This window comes from Ranitomeya variabilis, chromosome 7 (genome assembly GCF_051348905.1).
Source record: "Ranitomeya variabilis isolate aRanVar5 chromosome 7, aRanVar5.hap1, whole genome shotgun sequence".
Lineage (NCBI taxonomy): Eukaryota > Metazoa > Chordata > Amphibia > Anura > Dendrobatidae > Ranitomeya > Ranitomeya variabilis.
In genome coordinates this window covers 51,202,954-51,221,322 of record NC_135238.1, presented here as the reverse complement: position 1 = coordinate 51,221,322, position 18,369 = coordinate 51,202,954, and the positions used below count along the sequence as shown (strand labels likewise).

The following is an 18,369-nucleotide window of genomic DNA, read 5'->3' as shown; positions in this document are numbered from 1 at the left end:
AGCGCTAACATATTCCGCAGCGCACACATTATCATCGCTGTCCCCGATGGGGCTCACAATCTAGAATTCCTATCAGTATGTTGTTTGTTTTTGTTTTTTTTTTGGAATGTGGGAGGAAACTGGAGAACCCGGAGGAAACCCACTCAAACACGGAGAGAACATACAAACTCCTTGCAGATGTTGTCCTTGGTGGGATTTGAACCCAGGACCCCAGCGCTGCAAGGCTGCACTGCTAACCACTGAGCCACCGTGCTGCCCTGTTTTTTTTCCAGGTGAAACCTGTGTGATTTGTAGGGTTTGCTACGTAATCAGTGTGCAGTGACATTTTCCCCCTTTTCATGTGACTGTTTGTCACTGTCAGCCGTATTGAGATGGCCTCATACTTTCCACCTGCGTCTCCTGTATTGAGTAGAAACCAGCAACCTCTTTGTGATAAATCTGAGGAGGTGGTGATGGCGAACTCAGTTGAGGGGTTGAAGAGAGGCCTGGATGTCTTCCTGGAGCAGAACAATATTGTATCATACAATTATTAGGTTCTGTAGAAGGACGTAAATCTGGGGATTTATTATGATGGAATATAGGCTGAACTGGATGGACAAATGTCTTTTTTCGGCCTTACTATGTAACTATGTAAATCTGCTATGTGAAGAATGGGTTAATTATAACAATGGTGTTAGCGGTGATTATAATAAGCACGGTTTAGTCATGTCCGTTATGTCACCTATCCATGATACCACTGCGGGGACGTGACACACGCTATTAAGGGCAATATTAGATGAGCTCATGTAATATAGTGTGGAATTACACCCTGACCATCACTTACAGGTAATGGGGAGGTAGTCAGCCAGTATTGATGGTAATTATACATAGGTTACACTGTAGAGTGATTAACACCTAAATAATGTAGACTCCGGAAAAGTTCTCTACAAACCAGATCGTATGTAGAAGTCATACAGTCTACTAGTGTATGTTTCCTATGGGGACACGGTCACATATATGGGGTCAGCAGGATTGAGCACCCCAATCTATACATATGCACATGTAGCTCTAATCAAAGACAAGGCCAGTCCGTTTCTCAGTTTCAGATAAATCCGCTTTTGATTTGATATGCAATTTCGCCTGAAGGACTGTGGTAGATCTGAAGCCTCTGTCGCTCCAGCTCTGTTCTCTACCTAGCACCACCTCATCCTACTTGACTGACGGCCTCGATGCTGTGTGACTTCAGGCAAAAGAGGAGGAGGAGGATGTGCTGGCAGGGAGTAGAGCTGGAGTGACAAGGCTTCAGATCTACCAGAGTCCTTCAGCTCATTTGCATATCAATTCCAACTCTGATTTCTCAGTAATGGAGGAACGGACTGGCCATGTAACTGAATCACTTGACTTGTCTTCTAAAAAGTTACGTGCACATATAAATAGTTTTAGGGGGTGAGATATTTCCTTCAGTATTAATACTGGTTGTAGTATCTTTATCTTTAAGCACCGTCTGAATGGAGAAACCATTGAACATGTGCTCCCACCATTCATTGTCTATGGGGTACGCCGCTTTCTGCCTTGTGTCGGCGTAGTAAAAGAATAATGACAGAATAGACTCTGATCATTGTGACGGTAATCCTAGATCTCTGCCCACTTTCTGCATCGGGTGACTGGAGAGGAGCGGTCAGTTCTCATTTTGTCAGTGTCTCTGTTTCCGAATGTCTCGCAGAGCCCCGCTGTCACCTCCATGTATGTCACTGCGGGGTCATGGTGATTCCCGGAGGCTGTCTGTCTCTCTCTGCTTCTCCCCCCTGTAAGGTATCTGTCTGGGCGCAGCATATTTAGTCTTCATAGCCCAAGTTTATGCAATTCTAAAAAGAAATGCCTGCAATCCCCACCATGGCACGAGGTGCAATCGGCTGGGTTTCATCTGAGATGTTGGAGGCCAGATGTGTTAACCGCACAAATCTCTTCCATCCTTTTGATTAATATAATATTAGCCAATACCTTCAATTAAAAATGCAGTATAGTTCTCCTGATTTGCTATGTTGCTTACCCCATGTGCAGGGCATTACAGTAGCTTAAATATCACATAGTGGCAATTCGTTCTTAGTGGTCGTAACCATGGATACCTAAGCTACTGCAATGCCCTACACATGGGGTAAGCAACATAGCAAATCAGGAGAACTATACTACATTTCTAATTTGAGGTATTTGCTAATATTGTTATTATTACACTCAATACATATTGGGATAGGATCTTGGAAATGGGAATTACACCATTAAGCAACCCATGGGACTTGCCTTTTAGACATCGATCACTTTTCCCACTATATGACGGCCGTACTTTTATATACTGGCACTGGTATTCCTTGGTGCTCCAACAGAAGTCACTGGGCAGGCATTGACCCTATTGTAAAGAATAAATATACCGTGCTACATATGCTTTATAGAAAAGCGTGGCAGGTTACACTTTCCCATACCGTATAATAAAAAATGAATTTGCGGCGTATAATGCCCAACTATTCCATACGTAACAAATAATTGATCAACAGTTGATTTCTGGTAATCTCTGATTAGTAAGTGTATGAGACGCCCCCATGCCAGTGTACAGGGGTATACGGCACATATGGAGACTATCCATATCTCCCCCGAATCTGAGCTGTTTCCCAGACATCACACCGACCCGCTCAGTCCCAATCTTGTCTCTCACACTGGTGGGAAATGGAGAAGGGATTTCTGTGGCCGGGATGCAGCTTTGAAAACACACGTGGGTGGATTTCCAGCAGGGACTTTAATAGGAAGGAAACTCAGACACATAAACAGCAATTGCACATTCCCAGTAATTTAATCGTGTGATTCGCTGAGGCTTATACTTGAGGTCATCATCCTGTGCGTTTCTTCTATTCTTTTAATTGAAGCTCTAGGCAGCAAAGAGATGTCATAATCCACAATTTACACTTCATAATGGAAGCATATGTCATTACACAGGACGCAGCTACAGTGACTGTGCTAATGGCTTTCCCCCCCCCTAAGCTTTTCTTTTTCATGAAAAATGTACACGTGTTTGTTTTTTCTATGGGGGCAGAGAGACATTAAATTGTGACTTAGATCAGGGTCAGACATAATGCAGCCGATTTATTTGCACCGATCGTCAAGATGCCAAACTAAACTGGCATTGTTTAAAAAAAAAAAAAAAAAAAAAAAAAAAAATTGGTACGAAGCGGCACATAATGGATTGACTATGCCCAACGTGTATTATCTTAGATAATACACGTTTGGCATAGTCAATCCATTATGTGGCGCTTCGTACCAATTTTTGTTTTTAGTAGCCTTAAGCTGGAGGTGGCTGAAAAAATACAACGTGACCGGTTACTGTTTCTGTATCTACCCGCAGCCGTTGGAATCGTTCGCTTACGGTATTTTGTAATTATGCTATAAAATAGACTTAAAAAATTAACTTTTATTGACAACCCAAATATCTTAGGTTGTAAAATGTAAGGCCCATTTAGAGGAGCTAGTTCTTGGCTGACAAAACTGTACGGGGGCAGAGCGATCATGAACCCAAACGTTTTGTCTCCATACAGCTTGCTATTTATCGGCAGCACATCTCCTGTTTACAAGGGGCAATGTGCTGCCGACAATGAAAACATGCGAGACAAAGGAACAATCCAGCCAAATCTGCAGGTTTACAATGGGTGTTAGGAATCCCTGTATGTCCATTATTCGCCCCTGTGAATGGACCTTTATTTAGGTTTTTCTGTCCATCTATTCATATAGTTTAAAAAAAAAAAAAAAAATCAACAAATGAGTGAAAAAAATCTTCCTTCCCCCCATACTATCATCTTAAAGGGTTAAACTCAACATCACCAATGAAAAAAATTGGAAAGGGCTTGTAAAAAAATAAATACAAAAATAAAAATCAATAAACTTTGCATGTTACGTGTTATTAAAAATCCTCATCGTTCTCAAAAGCATGACAGTATTTTTAATTTTATTTAATGCTCATTTCTACGTTACTGGCGACCGCTGCAGTCTAGCACTGGTGTCCAGGCACGCACAGTGCTTGCAAGCTCTTTTTAATAGAGCTTGTAAATCTCAGTTGATGCCGCAAACATTTTATAAGACTGGTGTACTTACTCTGATGATTCATGCAGAATAACAGATAAAGAAATTGATCATGAGTCCAATTGTATTCCGTCTTTGCCCACCCAGCCTGACTGACAGCTGCAGCTTATACTGAGCTGTGTGAGAAAGCAACTAGGAGGAGGTACACTGAGGAACCAGGTGGGCAGAGATTGAGTATATATTTTCATAAAGTATTCTACAGCCATGCTGACCTGCATTTTCTGAGTAAGTACACTAGCCTCATTAGGTCTAAGAGTTGTTTAATAATGTGTGCAGCTCGTGGGGACAGATCTGCCTTAAGTGCTTCCTGAGCAGATAACAGTATTCCTGTGGATATGGGGAAGGAAAACGCTATTTTTCATTCCAACTTGAATAGCCAATTTTCCATAAGGGATGCCAAGTGTATGAGATTGTATTGGCATGGTGACAATACTCCCACAAGGTTTGCTTATTTTTTATCAAATGAGCCCTCATCTGCTTTTAGAAATCCTATAAGCGGGTGACTGAATCAGAGGCGAGATGGATTTTTCCCCTGTTTCCACCCTACATCCTTTCAGTGATCTACCTGTCATTTAGAATCTGTGACGACGGTTGTGAATAATTTTTCAGGGATCGATGATGGGTCGGTTGGAATGACTTGACAACGTTTGTTAATCTGCATGTGTGATCTACATCTCCCTTGACAATCAGTTGGCTGACACCCCCCTATACACATTAGTTTTAGCTGAACCCATTGATATTAGCGGATTCGGCCAACATTACTCTAATGTACATGGGGTGTCGTAAGGAACCTGCTGTAAATCCTTCCTGATCATCAGAGGCAGGATTACAATGACAGTAACGCCTCTATACACAGCTGATAGCACAGGATCCACCAATCCCAATTAGTGATGTCACAGCTCCCCCTCCCTTCACAATGACCTTTGCACATGCTCATTAGATGCTTCAATACAAAAGATAGGATCTGATCATTGCTGCTAATGTACATGTGCATTTCATAAAACAACAGTGTGAAGATGGCAAAAGTTCAATTTTTTTTGCCATTTATGCACCTTTCCCCAGTATACGAGGATTAGAGTTTACTCACTCGTATTTAGTGACATTTTCACTTTAGAAACATTCTGCAGGTATCGGATGGTCTAGGCGTGTAACACCATGAACTTTCAGATACGGGCACATTTTGAGTCATTCAGAGAAGCTGAGTAATAAAAGTATTGGAGCAGAGGAAGAAGAGATGAGACGTGTGATCTGCTGCAGACCTCTTATTTCTCTATGGCTTTTAGCTGCTGTGCAGTAATGATGAATGTCACGTCCCTTGGTCCTTTAAAACAGCCCTTTATTGTGTCTTACCCCATTATCATGCATTTGCAACGTGTGTGGTGTGAAAGCCACGTGCCTGACCACAAGTGTGAATTCATCGGCTGCGGAGAACAATTTTATTATCTTTTTATATATCTGGTAATAGTCAGTATTTTATTGGACCTCTGCTTTGGCTGGACCACACTTGGATCCAAGATAGCCGTGTTCCTCCTTTACTTTCCTTGATTTTCATTATGAACTCTCAATTTCTCATGATACAATTTCAAAAATGTATTGTGACGTCCAAGAACAACCTTTGCCACACCGTAGATCACATCACAACCGATGGATGACCCATAGCATAAGCAATTCCCAACAGAATATTGCAAAATTAATTATTTTTTTCAAAGCTGGTTTTCTCTTGCTCATCTCATCTTGTGAAATTTTGAGCCAAAAGGAAAGATACCTGTATTACATCTCAAGAATAGTGGCTACATGGAGCTCTAGCCTGAGGCTATGTGCACACGTTGCGGATTTTGCTGCGGATCCGCAGCTGTTTTACATGCGGTGTACAGTACCATGGAAATGTATGGAAAACAAAATCCGCAGTGCACAGGCTGCGGAAAAAAACGCGCTGAAACACAGCATTGTTTTTTTCCGCAGCATGTCAATTTTTTGTGCGGATTCCGCAGCGGTTTACACCTGCTCCTCCATAGGAATCTGCAGGTGTAAAACCGCACAAAAACCGCAGGTAATCTGCAGTGCGGTTTACCTGCGGATTTTGCAAAAACAGTGCGGAAAAATCTGCACACCATTCCCCAACATGTGCACATAGCCTTACAGGGCATATTTATTGGGGTTCTACTGAAACTAACAGGGATGTCCAAAAAATAGCATTACTTCTTCAAGAAAATTAAAGGAAAAAAATATCTGAAGCCAAACTGCTTGTTAAAAATCTCTCTGCCATCTGATTGTTTGGTGTAATACTGCTCTGCACCTTCTGTATGTGAGCTCAGTACTAATTACTACACTTATTCTTAGGAGGTCTTGGCTTCCTCAGGTTATTTACATTGTCTGACCTTTGTGCATTCCCTTCAGTGGGTCAGGTCGGTAGTTGGTTGTAGCCTTTGATAGACTGTGGTCCTGGCAGCCCTACATTAGAGCAGATGCACAGGGTGGGCTGTCAGTTGGCTCCAGCAGATCAAAGGACCATGCTGAGAACCACCAGGTGACAGCAGTGAACCACCCATGTCATGGTTTAGCCCCCTCTTCTTGGTGACCTTTTCATTTACTCGTCTTTCACTGTGAACCTATGGCATGGAGCGATGAAGGGAAACCAGTCCAATAAAGTACTGAAATACAGCATTGCCTCCATTCAAAGAAGACCTACGGTATCACCTGGTCAAAAATGGTCAGTTTTTGCTCTTATTTTATTCCCATTGCTCCTCGGATTATTTTATTATTTGCTCCCTTTTTAAATCCACCATACGGCTCCAGAGATATGGTTCTCATAATTTGGTGCTATTTTCTATGGTCTTTACTAAGGGGGCGTTACTCACAGGATCCTCTGGGGCGGGTCTTTAGGCTGTTCTGCATTATTCTCCTGCTCTTACTTGATAAAGACCATAAAAATTAGCCTTTAATAAAAAGAAAAAAAAAGGCCCATACCATTGGGACCGTAAGGCAGATTTAAAAACAAAAAAACAATGGGACACTCTGGAGCAGCGGGAATAAAATAGGAGCAAAAACTGGTCATTTTTTTTACCAGGTGGCAGGCCCTCCTTAAACAGGGTATTTGCCCAATATCCCAAACATCATTAATCCCCATAACAATGGCTTTAGTCCTAATTTTAGAGTAGTAGTTTGCTGAGTATATTGCCCACATTATTGGTGACTTTGACGCTCCAAAATGACTCCATGTTTTGTTTTTTTTTTAAACGTGTAAATAACTGTTTCAGGTTTTTCAGATCTCATCAGTGCAAGGTATGGTAGGTATTGTTTATAGAGCAAGTAGACAAAGAGGATGTTCCAACAGGTAGGAGTGAAGGCTTCTACAATCGTGTACTGACCTGTAGACTTCTTTCTGCACACCATCCATCCCCCAGGCGTACAGCGCTGAGTAATCAGGCAGAGGGTTTTCTTTTTTCTTCTCCTTCCATACATATTTGATTGCTGATTTCCTGATTCAGGAAATGGAAAAATTAACCCTTTTGTTGCCCAGGGAAGGGATCTTAGCCCTGGACTGTTTATGGCCGCTGAGTGTTTCCCCTCACTGTGGCCACGCAATGAATCTGCTAAATTGAATTACTCCGTAGTCTTGGTGATGGTGACTTTGCATCTGTGACATGTCACACGAAACCAGCCTGAAAGGACAGTCTGTAATTCAGAAAGTGAAAAAAACCCAAGGCGAAGTTCAGCTTTAGCGGCGGGTGTCGTCGTGGTCTGGAAACCGTCTTGTTATTAATAGATTGGTTTGGTTAGGATGTGGTCGTTTTTATTGTTAGCGTCCTCCTTTTCTATTGTGGGTCACTTACGGTATCTTCTCTTCTTTTTTCTCTTTCAGCACCAGAAGATCTCTCGTGTGAGGAGAGGGAAGAATTGTTAAATATAAGACGGAGGAAGAAGGAGCTTATAGATGACATTGAGGTAATGTTGGAATATTTCACGGTATTCTGTAGGAGTTCATTTCCAATTTTTTTTTTTTTCTGTAAATTTTCAGGCATGGAGAGCAGTGAATATTAATTTCTGTGCCTCCTGTGACCCGCTGCTGCTGCTCTCCCACCTCCCTGTCCACAACCACAGCAGGTACATCTGGACTATAAGATGCACCCCCCCCCCCATTTTCCTCCAAAAAAGGGAAAAAGGTGCGTCTTATAGTCTGAAAAATACGATGTGTGTGCCTTTCCGCTAAATTGATACACACTAATATGAACAAAAAATAAATGAACAAAACTGCCTGAGAAAGGACACTGAAAAACCAAGCAATTAATGGTCGAAAAATACTATAAAAAGTGATCAACTTGCTATTTAATTGTGAGCGTTATTTCAGTATACCACCAACAGGCAGTGTATCAGATAAGTACAATCAAATGAAGAGCCCAACAGGGGCTTCAAAAATGAACCTGAAAATGCAGAAAAGACCAAACAGGTTATACACAAATCTATTAATACTGTGAAGATAAAAACTATCATAAAAGACAAAATAAACCTGTTTGGTTTACACCGTTGCACAGCATGTGTGCCAGATACTTAAGTACTGTAGCCGCCCCTCTCAGAGTAAGAATTGTGAATGGTGCACAGCCTGATATCGGGAGAAAAATAAATTTATGGACAAATATGTTAAAGGTAAAGGCTATAAGACCATCCCCAAACAGCATGATGTTCCTCTTACTACAGTTGCAAATATTATTCAGACGTTTGTGTATGGGACTGTAACCAATGATCCAAAACATCCAAGAATGGCCAATAGCAAAGCACTGAACTATTCTGAAGTGGCTTTTATGAGCCGTGGTCGAACTGCTAATTCCTCTGTTGAGCTACTATTGAAAAGCAAAAAAAAGCAATGTTTGATCGTCATAGTTAATACTCAGTAAATTTAAATTGTAAATTACTTTTGTCAGTTTTAAGATATTTCAGTGATCAATTTTGCCTGTGTGCGAGTATATATACAGTATATGTGTGTATATGCGTGTGTGTATATGTATGATACTCCGCGTGATACCAGTGCTCCCTCTGTACCTCCACATGATACTATTGATCCATAAGTACCCCCACAATGATACTAATGTACCCTCTGTATCTCCACATGATACTAGTGTTCCCTCTGTACTTCCACATTATACTTGTGCCGCCTCTGTACCTACACGTGACACTATTGCTCCCTCTGTACCTCCACATGATACTATTCTCCCTCTGTACCTCCACATGATACTATTCTCCCTCTGTACCCCCACATGATACTATTCTCCCTCTGTACCCCCACATGCTACTAGTGCTCCATCTGTACCTCCACATGATACTATTGATACATCTGTGCCGCCACAGTGATACTAATGTGCCATCTGTATCTCCACATGATACTAGTGCTCCCTCTGTACCCCCACATTATACTTGTGCCGCCTCTGTACCTACACGTGACACTATTGCTCCCTCTGTACCTACACGTGACACTATTGCTCCCTCTGTACCTCCACATGATACTATTCTCCCTCTGTACCTCCACATGATACTATTCTCCCTCTGTACCTCCACATGATACTATTCTCCCTCTGTACCCCCACATGCTACTAGTGCTCCATCTGTACCTCCACATGATACTATTGATACATCTGTGCCGCCACAGTGATACTAATGTGCCATCTGTATCTCCACATGATACTAGTGCTCCCTCTGTACCCCCACATTATACTTGTGCCGCCTCTGTACCTACACGTGACACTATTGCTCCCTCTGTACCTCCACATGATACTATTCTCCCTCTGTACCTCCACGCGATACTAGCGCCCCATGTGTACCTCCACATGATACTAGTACCCCCTCTGTACCTCCACACGATACCAGTGCCCAATCTTTACCTCCACATACTAGTGCTTCATCTGTACCTCTACATGATACTAGCGATCCATTTGTACATCCACATACTAGTGCTCCCTCTGTACCTCCACATGATACTAGTGCTCCATGTGTACCTCCACATGATACTAGTGTTCCCTCTGTACCTCTACACGATACTAGTGTCCCATATGTACCTCCACATACTAGTGCCCCGTCTGTACCTCCACACGATACTAGTGCCCCATCTGTACCTCCACATACTAGTGTTTCATATGTACCTCTACATGATACTAGTGCCCCCTCTGTACCTCCACATACTAGTGCTCCATCTGTACCTCCACGTGATACTAGTGATCCATGTGTACCTCCACATGATACTAGTGCTCCCAGTGTACCTCCGCACGATACTAGTGCCCCATGTGTACCTCCACATTGATACTAGTACCCCCTCTGTACCTCCACACGATACCAGTGCCCAATCTGTACCTCCACATACTAGTGCTTCATCTGTACCTCTACATGATACTAGTGATCCATTTGTACCTCCACATACTATTGCTCCCTCTGTACCTCCACATTGATACTAGTGCTCCATCTGCACCTCTATATGGTACTAGTGATCCATATGTACCTCCACATGATACTACTGCTCCATATATACCTCCACACGATACTAGTGTCCCCTCTGTACCTCCACACGACACTAATGCCCCATCTGTACCTCCACATACTAGTGCTTCATCTGTACCTCCACGTGATACTAGTGCCCCCTCAGTACCTCCACATACTAGTGCTCCATCTGTACCTCCACGTGATACTAGTGCTCCGTCTGCACCTCTACATGATACTAGTGCTCCCTCTGTACCTCTACACGATACTAGTGTCCCATATGTACCTCCACATACTAGTGCCCCGTCTGTACCTCCACACGATACTAGTGCCCCATCTGTACCTCCACATACTAGTGTTTCATATGTACCTCTACATGATACTAGTGATCCATTTGTACCTCCACATACTATTGCTCCCTCTGTACCTCCACATTGATACTAGTGCTCCATCTGCACCTCTATATGGTACTAGTGATCCATATGTACCTCCACATGATACTACTGCTCCATATATACCTCCACACAATACTAGTGTCCCCTCTGTACCTCCACACGACACTAATGCCCCATCTGTACCTCCACATACTAGTGCCCCATCTGTACCTCCACACGATACTAGTGCCCCATCTGTACCTCCACATACTAGTGCTTCATCTGTACCTCTACATGATACTAGTGATCCCTTTGTACCTCCACATGATACTAGCGCTCCATCTGCACCTCTACATGATACTAGTGATCCATATGTGCCTCCACATTATACTTGTGCTCCAAGTGTACCTCCACATGATACTAGTGCTCCTTGTGTACCTCCGCACGATACTAGTGCCCCATCTGTACCTCCACATACTAGTGCTTCAACTGTACCTCCACGTGATACTATTCTCCCTCTGTACCTCCACATGATACTAGTGCTTCATCTGTACCTCCACATGATACTATTGCTCCATGTGTACCTCCACACGATGCTATTGCTCCCTCTGTACCTCCATACGATACTAATGCCCCATCTGTACCTCCACATACTAGTGCTTCAACTGTACCTCTACGTGATGCTAGTGATCCCTCTGTACCGCCACATACTAGTGCTCCTCTGTACCTCCACATTGTACTAGTGCACCATGTGTACCTCCACATGATACTAGTGCTCCCTGTGTACCACCGTACGATACTAGTGCCCCATCTGTACCTCCACATATTAGTGCCCCTCTGTACCTCCACACAATACTAGTGCCCCATCTGTACCTCCACATACTAGTGCTTCGACTGTGCGTCCACGTGATACTATTCTCCCTCTGTACCTCCACATGATACTAGTGCTTCATCTGTACCTCCACATGATACTATTGCTCCATGTGTACCTCCACACGATGCTATTGCTCCCTCTGTACCTCCATACGATACTAATGCCCCATCTGTACCTCCACATACTAGTGCTTCAACTGTACCTCTACGTGATGCTAGTGATCCATCTGTACCTCCACATACTAGTGCTCCTTCTGTGCCTCCACATGATACTTGTGCGCCATCTGCACCTCTACATGATACTAGTAATCCATATGTACCTCCACGTGATACTAGTGCTCCATGTGTACCTCCGCATGATACTACTGCTCCCTGTGTACCACCGCACGATACTAGTACCCCATTTGTACCTCCACATACTAGTGTCCCCTCTGTACCTCCACACAATACTAGTGCTTCATCTGTACCTCCACGTGATACTAGTGCTCCCTCTGTACCTCCACATGACACACTTGCTCCCTCTGTACATCCACATGATACTAGTGCTCCATCTGTACCTCTGCACGATACTAGTGCTCCCTCTGTACCTCCACACGATACTAGTGCCCCATCTGTACCGCCACATACTAGTGCTTCATCTGTACCTCCACATGATACTAGTGCTCCCTCTGTACCTCCACATGACACACTTGCTCCCTCGGTACCTCCACATGATACTATTGCACCCTCTTTACCTCCACATGATACTGTTCTCCCTCTGTACCCCCACATGCTACTAGTGCTCCATCTGTACCTCCACATGATACTATTGATCCATATGTATCTCCACATGATACTAGTGTTCCCTCTGTACCTCCACATTATACTTGTGCCGCCTATGTACCTACACGTGACACTATTGCTCCCTCTGTACCTCCACATGATACTATTCTCCCTCTGTACCTCCACATGATACTAGTGCTCCATATGTACCTCCCGTGATACTATTGCTCCCTCTGTACCTCCGCACGATACTAGTGGCCCCTCTGTACCTCCACACGATACTAGTGCCCCATCTGTACCTCCACATACTAGTGCTTCATCTGTACCTCTACATGACACTAGTGATCCCTCTGTACCTCCACATACTAGTGATCTCTCTGTACCTCCACATTGATACTAGTGCTCAATCTGCACCTCTACATGACACTAGTGATCCCTCTGTACCGCCACATACTAGTGCTCCTCTGTACCTCCACATGGTACTAGTGCTCCTTCTGCACCTCTACATGATACTAGTGCACCATGTGTACCTCCACATGATACTAGTGCTCCCTGTGTACCACCGTACGATACTAGTGCCCCATCTGTACCTCCACATACTAGTGCACCTCTGTACCTCCACACAATACTAGTGCCCCATCTGTACCTCCACATACTAGTGCTTCGACTGTGCGTCCACGTGATACTATTCTCCCTCTATACCTCCACATGATGCTAGTGCTCCATCTGTACCTCTACATGATACTAGTGCTCCCTCTGTACCTCCGCACGATACTAGTGCTCCATATGTACATCCACACCACATGATACTAGTGCTCCCTCTGTACCTCCACACGATACTAGTGCCCCATCTGTACCTCCACATACTAGTGCTTCATCTGTACCTTCACATGATACTAGTGCTCCCTCTTTACCTCCACATGATACTATTGCACCCTCTTTACCTCCACATGATACTAGTGCTCCATCTGTACCTCCACATGATACTAGTGCTCCATCTGTACCTCCACATTATACTTGTGCCGCCTCCGTACCTACACGTGACACTATTGCTCCCTCTGTACCTCCACATGATACTAGTGCTCCATGTGTACCTCCCAGTGATACCATTGCTCTCTCTGTACCTCCACACGATACTAGTGCCCCATGTGTACCTCCACATGATACTAGTGCCCCCTCTGTACCTCCACACGATACTAGTGCCTCATCTGTACCTCCACATACTAGTGCTTCGTATGTACCTCTACATGACACTAGTGTCCCTAGTGCCCCCTCTGTACCTCAGCACAATACTAGTGCCTCATCTGTACCTCCACATACTAGTGCTTCGTATGTACCTCTACATGACACTAGTGATCCCTCTGTACCTCCACATACTAGTGCTCCCTCTGTACCTCCACATTGATACTAGTGCTCCATCTGCACCTCTACATGATACTAGTGATCCATATGTACCTCCACATGATACTACTGCTCCATATGTACCTCCATACGATACTAGTGCCCCCTCTGTACCTCCACACGACACTAGTGCCCCATCTGTACCTCCACATGATACGAATACCCCCTCTGTACCTCCACACGACACTAGTGCCACATTTGTACCTCCACATACTAGTGCTTCATCTGTACCTCTACATGATACTAGTGATCCCTCTGTACCTCCACATACTAGTGATCTCTCTGTACCTCCACATTGATACTAGTGCTCAATCTGCACCTCTACATGATACTAGTGATCCATATGTACCTCCCCATGATACTAGTGCTCCCTCTGTACCTCCACACGATACTAGTACCCCATCTATACCTCCGCGTACTAGTGTTTCATCTGTACCTCTACATGATACTAGTGTTCCCTCTGTACCTCCACATGATACTAGTGCTCCCTGTGTACCTCCGCACGATACCAGTGCCCCATATGTACCTCCACACGATACTAGTGCCCAATCTGTACCTCCACATACTAGTGCTTCATCTGTACCTCTACATGATACTAGTGATCCCTCTGTACCGCCACATACTAGTGCTCCTCTGTACCTCCACATGGTACTAGTGCTCCTTCTGCACCTCTACATGATACTAGTGCTCCATGTGTACCTCCACATGATACTAGTGCTCCCTGTGTACCACCGCACGATACTAGTGCCCCATCTGTACCTCCACATACTGGTGCCCCTCTGTACCTCCACACAATACTAGTGCCCCATCTGTACCTCCACATACTAGTGCTTCATCTGTGCGTCCACGTGATGCTATTCTCCCTCTATACCTCCACATGATGCTAGTGCTCCATCTGTACCTCTACATGATACTAGTGTTCCCTCTGTACATCCGCACGATACTAGTGCTCCATATGTACATCCACACCTCCACATGATACTAGTGCTCCCTCTGTACCTCCACACGATACTAGTGCCCCATCTGTACCTCCACATACTAGTGCTTCATCTGTACCTTCACATGATACTAGTGCTCCCTCTGTACCTCCACATTATACTTGTGCCGCCTCCGTACCTACACGTGACACTATTGCTCCCTCTGTACCTCCACATGATACTAGTGCTCCATGTGTACCTCCCAGTGATACCATTGCTCCCTCTGTACCTCCACACGATACTAGTGCCCCATGTGTACCTCCACATGATACTAGTGCCCCCTCTGTACCTCCACACGACACTAGTGCCCCATCTGTACCTCCACATGATACTAATACCCCCTCTGTACCTCCACACGACACTAGTGCCACATCTGTACCTCCACATACTAGTGCTTCATCTGTACCTCTACATACTAGTGCTCCCTCTGTACCTCCACACGATACTAGTGCTCTATCTGCACCTCTACATGATACTAGTGATCCATATGTACCTCCACATGATACTAGTGCTCCCTGTGTACCTCCGCACGATACTAGTGCCCCATCTGTACCTCCACACGATACTAGTGCCCCATCTGTACCTCCACATACTAGTGCTTCATCTTTACCTCTACATGATACTAGTGATCCCTCTGTACCTCCACATACTAGTGCTCCCTCTGTACCTGCACGTGATACTAGTGCCCCATCTGCACCTCTACATGATACTAGTGATCCATATGTACCTCCTCATGATACTTGTGCTCCCTGTGTACCTCCGCACGATACTAGTGCTCCATCTGTACCTCCACATACTAGTGCCCCATCTGTACCTCCACACAATACTAGTGCCCCATCTGTACTATTCTCCCTCTGTACATCCACATGATACTAGTGCTCCATCTGTACCTCTGCATGATACTAGTGCTCCCTCTGTACCTTCGCACGATACTAGTGCTCCATATGTACCTCCACACAATACTAGTGCTCCATCTGTACCTACCTGTACTGTAGTGCTTCACCTGTACCACTACATGATATTAGTGCTCCGTCTGTACCTCCACATGATACTACTGCTCCATGTGTACCTCCACACGATACTAGTGCCCCATCTGTACCTCCACGTGATACTATTCTCCCTCTGTACCTCCACATGATACTAGTGTTCCATGTGTACCTCCACATGATACTAGTGCCCATTTGTACCTCCACACGATACTAGTGCTCCATCTGTACCTCCACATACTAGTTTTTCATCTGTACCTCTACATGATACTAGTGTCCCCTCTGTACCTCTACATACAAGTGTTCCATCTGCACCTCTACATGATACTAGTGCTCCCTGTGTACCTCCGCACGATACTAGTGCCCCATCTGTACCTCCACGTGATATCACCGCTAGACTCTAATGTGTAGCATAAAACTTCAATTTTTATTATTAAATGCGTTTAAAATATAACAATGTGTGAATAAACACCAACACCAATAAACTAAAATACAGAGGCACCCCAGAGAGGTGCCTGACCCTGTATATCCTATCTCGCCCTGCCTGACAGCGGAGGTTGGCACCCTATAACCTGCGCTTTGGCGCCCCCGCTCGTCGGCGGCTCTCCCTTTCTGCCCTATTACACCCAACAAATGGCAGGGGAGTGAACAAAGATACTTAAAGGGTGCATAGGATAGTTAAGGAGAAGTCTGTGCTGCTTGTCTTCCAAATGGTATAGTTGGTTTAGAAAAAGATTGTAACCTGAGTAGTACTGTAGCTAACCAAGATATTGCTGCTGACCTAGATAATGCTGCATCCAGGGTGTTAAACAGATATCTTCTTGTATGGATACATTAATATCTGGCTGTAATATTACTAATACTTTAAGCAGAAATCTATATGTAATATATCTATAGATAGACAAGACAGAATGGAAAATAGTAGTAGACTTAACTTATCTTAGTCCTACTGGTGATAAATAGTCCTCAAGTATAAGCCAAGATGAAAAAATAGGGGTGGACTAGACCAAATATATTCTATACACACCCCCTTTTGAATACAGATATCGGTATCCTATATAATTAATGACCTGTGCAAGAACATAATACCATATCCATATAATAGCAGCAATTAGTGTTGTATCCTACAACAATAACCCAATGGGAATAGATACAACCATATCAAAATAACCTTAGTAGGTCAGAAAAAAGCAACACATACCCATCCCCAGATAATGCAATAAACTCCAGTATGAATGTACACTGCATGCCACAATAGTGCAAAAAAAACCCCAAAAAACACACATACTAGTGCTTCATCTGTACCTCTACATGATACTAGTGATCCATCTGTACCTCCACATACTAGTGCTCCCTCTGTACCTCCACATGGTACTAGTGCTCCATCTGCACCTCTACATGATACTAGTGATCCATATGTACCTCCATATGTACCTCCACATGACACTAGTGCTCCCTGTGTACCACCGCACAATACTAGTACCTCCTCTGTACCTCCACATACTAGTGCCCCCTCTGTACCTCCACACAATACTAGTAACCCATCTGTACCTCCACACAATACTAGTAACCCATCTGTACCTCCACATGCTAGTGCTCCATCTGTACGTCCAAGTGATACTAGTGCTCCATCTGTACGTCCAAGTGATACTAGTGCTCCATCTGTACTCACACATACTTGTGCTTCATCTGTACCTCTAAATGATACTAGTGATCCCTCTGTACCTCCGCATACTAGTGCTCCCTCTGTACCTCCACATGGTACTAGTGCTCCATCTGCACCTCTACATGATACTAGCGATCCATATGTACCTCCACATGATACTACTGCTCCATGTGTACCTCCACATGATACTAGTGTCCCTCTGTACCTCCACACCACGACACTAGTGCCCCATCTGTACCTCCACATACTAGTGCTCCATCTGTACCTCCTCATGATGCCAGTGCTCACTCAAGATTCAAGATTCAAAGAAGCTTTATTGGCAGGACCAAATACACATCAGTTTTGCCAAAGCAAGTGTATAAAGGCAATAGGGATAGGGACTGTGGGGATGTTGGGTAGGAGCTGTAAGGGAGGTGGATGGGGGCAGATCCATGGTAGGGGCTATAGTCCATGGCATAGGGGAGGTGGATGGGGGCAGATCCAGGGTGGGGGCTATAGTCCATGGTATAGGGGAGGTGGATGGGAGCAGATCCAGTGTGGGGGCTATAGTCCATGGCATAGGGGAGGTGGATGGGGGCAGATCCAGTGTGGGGGCTATAGTCCATGGCATAGGGGAGGTGGATGGGGGCAGATCCATTGTGGGGGGGGGGGCTATAGTCCATGGCATAGGGGAGGTGGATGGGGGCAGATCCAGGGTGGGGGCTATAGTCCATGGCATAGGGAAGGTGGATGGGGCAGATCCATTGTGGGGGCTATAGTCCATGGCA

The 18,369-nt window shown here is 44.5% G+C and overlaps 1 protein-coding gene across 1 annotated transcript in view; it reads left to right on the top strand.

The window, feature by feature from the left end:
* Nucleotides 1-18,369, top strand: part of LOC143785923 (cytohesin-3) — a 118,313-nt gene that overhangs the window by 36,107 nt on the left and 63,837 nt on the right. Inside the window, exon 2 of the mRNA XM_077275067.1 lies at nt 7,964-8,046. Coding sequence (XP_077131182.1) covers nt 7,964-8,046 — 83 coding nt within the window. The remainder of the gene's footprint in view (nt 1-7,963; nt 8,047-18,369) is intronic.